Consider the following 4865-nt stretch of genomic DNA (forward strand, 5'->3'; position numbering starts at 1 on the left):
ACAGGTTCATCACAAATTCCTGACAATTTCATCGATACTCATATTTTGGTTGCTTACTGGAACGCTAACGGTCTGTTGAGCGCTGATGTTGATGTGACAACAACGTTATCAGTAGCTTTAATGATATTTTCGCAAGAAAACTTTGCCTCGACGTTGTCACGAAGGCGACCAAAACTTTTTCAGTGCAGGGGGATTAACAATCGATGCTAGATTCATCATAATCGGTGCACTCGTCGGCTCGAACCTCTTAAGTTTCAAATGAAATCCAATGCGCACTATTTCACAATTAGTTAGCCAACTGATTGGGTGTTGTAAGCTAAGGGGGACCGAGAATTTCGCCATCCGTGATGCCCACACACTAAATATTTTTGTACAAATTTTGTACTAGACATCACAGCTTTTAGTGCACACGAACTTTTCGTACAAATCTGTACATGATTTTGGACAAATTTGTGCAAAAAAGGCGAAAAATGTGCAGTGTTTTGTACGAAAATGGTACGAAAATTTCGTGTGCACAAAAAACTGTGATGTCTCGTACAAAATTGTACACAACATTTAGTGTGCAAACTCGTGCCGACATGAAATACAGACGTAAAAGTCGCATCGTCTGACGTCCACGTGGCGGCGTGGCGTATTACGTAGGTATGCACCCACCTCTGTCCAGGGTCCGTTGTAGGCGCCGTTGCACACGCCGTTCCGAAGACGGCTCAGAAGGTCGCCAGCCATGCACATGGGAAGCAGCAGAGTCAAAACGTGCGACGCCGTCACGTAAGAGAACAGCTCAGCTTCGTTGCTCAGGACCAGAACCTGGAGTAACATTAAAAAAGGGTAAGAGTAAAGAGTGGGGTAGGCCTCAGGATGCCAGGGCCAGGAAGTTGCAATTTGATGCAGGCAGAAACGAACGTAGTGGGAGTAGGCAAAACGTCACTCCCTTCATGAAGAAAGGTAAGGTTATGGAGTCTATTAGAATGTCATTGAGTGGGGAAAAAAACATTACCCAATTTTAATGTGCCTCAAATATGTTGATTGCTAGTTACGATAAAATTAGGAATCATCACCATAATTATATTAAAGTAGGAAATGAATGATAGCAGACACCAGCGACTCTTCAAAACGTCTACCAACAAATAATGCATTCACACTTTTTACATTAATAGCATAAACATAACATTTGGAAGGTAAGGAAAACCTATGCATGAATGTATAAATACTAAGTGGCGAGAAGAGTGCTCAGAAAATTAGGACGGAGAGAACAAAATAGGGATTCTTTAGAGTTGAGGAATATGGATCATCATTTCGTCATGTTCATTCACATCTGCAGTCACATCTAATTCAGAATCGTCTAACCTGGAAAAAAGGCAGTGCTAATACTAGAAGAAACCAACAGAACTTAAAGGGCATCAGTGGAGAAATTATGTAGGCCGTACAAAAGCCCATGCTTGGAATGAAGTTATACGGCTCCTAGCATGCGTTTGTAAGTGTGCACTTGCCAAACTTGCGTTTGTAAGTATGTACTTGGCCAAGCATTCGTTTGTAAGTGCGCACCTGCAAGCATGCATGTGCTTCGTATACAGGTTTGTAGTGTGCCGAAGGCAGGCCAGAGCCGCAGGCCAAGGAAAGGTGTAAACGCCAGGCGCTGCATCGCAAGACCATTTACAAGCCACGGTCTGGTACACCTATCTAGTACGAACATTGATTCTCGTGAGAAGAAGAGACTGAAACCGTACCTCTATGGTGCACAGGATGGGCATGACGTAGACCATGACGAGGACAGCCGGCAGCGCCGTGAACGCCATCCGCTCCATATCCATCGAAGCCTCCAGTGTAGCTCTCTGGACGACAGCCCACTGATAAGAGGCAGGCCTGTCCTAGTCAGAAAAAGATACCCGTTAACGGCTAATAGCACTGCCTTTCAAGTTGCAGTAAGGGTTAGGGTAATATTTACTAGCACCACGCGCGCACGCAAGACCGTACAGTCTATTCGCACCACCCTATAGTCAAGGAACTGGTACAGATAATGGAGAATGTCATGCTTGTCACCGTCGGGGCGTACTACACGTCTCTTACTATTCGCACCACTTGGAGTGGACAGGGCGGGAAGGGGAGGAGGAGGACTGGAGGTGCGAATACACTGTAAATCCAACGGCAATACTTTTAGTACCTTTTTTGGCGATACAATTGAGTATCGCCCATAAACGGCCTTACGGAAAAGTATTGCCTTCAAAACGGCGATACACAAAAGTATTGCCAAAATTTTGCGATACTTTGGAGTATTGCCACGATTTGGCAATAAACGTCGAACAAATCAAGGGGACAAGACCTTTGTTTAATGCCGTGGTTTTCGCAATACCCAAAAGTATCGCCAAATTTTGGCGATGGCGATACTTCTATCGCCGTTCTGAAGGCAATACTTTTCCGAAAGGCCGTTTATTGTCGATACTCAATTGTATCGACAAAAAATGTCCTCTAGTATCGCCGTTGCATTTGCAGTGTTTCCGGGACGCATTGCACGTAAGGTGCAATATGGCTATCGCATTGCACGTATGGTGCGATATCTCAGCTGCCTTGCACCATACGTGCCACTCCTAGCGTTTAGAATCTCAGTGCGTCCCAATAGTCTGCGATCTCTTAATTGCACTGGAGGTGGCAGGTGCGAATAGTGGATAGGTACTGAGTTGCACCAATGGTGCCAATTTAGTCTTAATGTTTATTCGCACCACTGGTGCGAATTTGGTCTTAATGTGTATTCGCACCTTGGTCCGAATTGTCATTATATTACGGGTAACTGACAAAAAGTCAATATGAGACAGAGTGCAGTTGGGTCGGTGCAAGCAAATCTTTTCAAGCCCCTCCCTGCAATGGTAAATGGAAATCTTTTTTCCTTTTCTTACAAACCTCGACTGCGTGGGAGACTTCTTGGTAGAAAGTGGCGAGCACAGTTGGCATAACGACGAAGCAGGCAATGATTGCGTAAAATCCAACATTAAACGTCGCTGCTACGACCCATTTAAGAGGCCAAGACGCTATCTTGAAAGCAGTTTCGACGTTTTCTTTAGTTTGATCCTATTCGGAAATCATGCCAGAGCACGAAAAGTATACGATCCCTTTTAAGAAGACGATTATCATTAAAACATAACAATAAAACTTGATCGAACTCTAGAAATAAAGTTAACTCTTCAAACTGAAAACACATAGTGAACTCTTCTGACACTACCGTCTAAAGTGGCCATCACTGGGCACCTTACCCTACTATGGCAGGAAAGCTGTAAATTACAGTGCACATGACAAGAACACTCCAATTTGGGAAAAAATGAAACAGGCGCATTAGACTGCACGTCGCTGCACGTGCCGTACCGTTTAGTCCAAAACCAACACTGAATATCTATCGGCGGGACTTCGTGCCGCTGCAGGGGCGTGAATTACGTGTCACGCCAAAAAAAGCGACAGAAAGGTCATGCCAAAAATCGGCTTGACTCAGAAATTCACGCCAAGTTTTGGCGTGAATTTCCTGTCATACCGGTTTTTGGCATGACTTCTCATAAGACGCATAGTATACGCACTAATCCAACACACATTGTACATGAACGCCAGAAGATGATGGCGTGACGCACACGTCACGCCTCGCTAAAGTTTTACCAGGTATACGACTGTTCAATTTTCAGTGAACGAAATGTGTATTCTTTGCAGTGGGAATACGACGAACTCACGATAGCTGATTAAGATACCGTCAACGGGGGTAACTTGGGACACTTTTTCACGTTTTTTAAACGCCAGAGGCAAGATTCTCAACCCAGACCAATGGATCCTAACTATGTTAAAGTTTGACCCTTTTCCAATGATTTCATGCTTGTCTGGTTCATTTCCCTCGATTATGTCGTTTCCCAGCGGTCTCGAAAGAGTGTCCCAAGTTACCCCATGACCAGGGGTAACTTGGGACAGTAGGCAATTAGCTACATTCGCATGCATCTATTGATGTTAATGGATGTAATAAATTTAAGTCACAACATGTAGACCAAGAATTCAGGCCTATGAACCCTTGTAGGGCCGATATTGGGCTATATCTAGGGCTCTACGTGGAACGTCTCTTTTCTACTGGTATTTTCTAGGCATTTTCTGATAATTTCAAAATATGGATTAGCAGAAGACAAAACTGCAGAGCAAGGCATCTCTTTCCATCATCAGCGTAAAATACGAAGTCTAAGTTATGTCAGGGACCGGGTCAGTCAACTCCTAGAAGGCTAGGACTGCTGAAAACATGAGGAAAATACTGTCCCAAGTTACCCCGTAAAATTTCGATTTTTGATAAATTGAAGTCTGGACCGAAGATAGGAAAACTATAACCAACGCCCTTTTGCAAACTTTGTTGTCTGTGTATGATCTAACTACCCAGAAAGACTAATCGGCCAAATCTGCAATTCACTTCTTGCACTAAGGTCAACTTGTCAATGATTGACATATTTTGTCAAAAACCCTATTATGTATTTTCCCGTTTCTCAAATACTAATTGTGATGTTATGCACTCTTCCACCTTTCCGCGCGTGCCCTGAGGCCTCTGAAACAAAACCCTGCCGCGGGTTTGACGCTAGGAACCCCCGTCACTGAATGGCAGCACCAACAAGCTGTACAGGGCAGACTGTCCCAAGTTACCCCTGGTGTCCCAAGTTACCCCCGTTGACGGTAAGTAACAAAATTTGTGATTTTGATCTTAAGTTACAGTATGAACAGATCCCATGATCAGTTTTGCAGCTCGTAAGTCATCCATCCACAAAAGTTTCGCGGAAACATAGTATTATTGACCTTGCGTAGAGCACTACCCCGCACTACCCCTTTTAGCTCTAATTTCCCTTCACAGTGTTAAGAGAAGT

The 4865-nt window shown here is 44.1% G+C and overlaps 1 protein-coding gene across 1 annotated transcript; it reads right to left on the minus strand.

Annotated features, from left to right (window-relative positions):
* Positions 1 to 243: 243 nt before the first annotated feature.
* Positions 244 to 2079, minus strand: LOC117647091. The gene is made up of 2 exons (XM_034388606.1): positions 1728 to 2079; positions 244 to 807 (listed from the first exon to the last, which is right to left on the minus strand). Exons 1-2 carry the CDS (start codon positions 1809 to 1811, stop codon positions 556 to 558), a joined length of 336 nt encoding a protein of 111 aa, XP_034244497.1. The 5' UTR covers positions 1812 to 2079; the 3' UTR covers positions 244 to 555.
* Positions 2080 to 4865: the final 2786 nt, after the last annotated feature.

The sequence above is a fragment of the Thrips palmi genome, unplaced genomic scaffold, assembly GCF_012932325.1.
Source record: "Thrips palmi isolate BJ-2018 unplaced genomic scaffold, TpBJ-2018v1 HiC_scaffold_2, whole genome shotgun sequence".
Lineage (NCBI taxonomy): Eukaryota > Metazoa > Arthropoda > Insecta > Thysanoptera > Thripidae > Thrips > Thrips palmi.

Excerpts from the sequence above, each read along its gene's own strand:
- LOC117647091 (XM_034388606.1), bottom strand. The coding sequence starts at position 1,811 with ATGGATATGGAGCGGATGGCGTTCACGGCGCTGCCGGCTGTCCTCGTC. Across the intron at positions 808-1,727 it reads CCATCCTGTGCACCATAGAG|GTTCTGGTCCTGAGCAACGA; the intron begins GTACGGTTTCAG and ends ATGTTACTCCAG.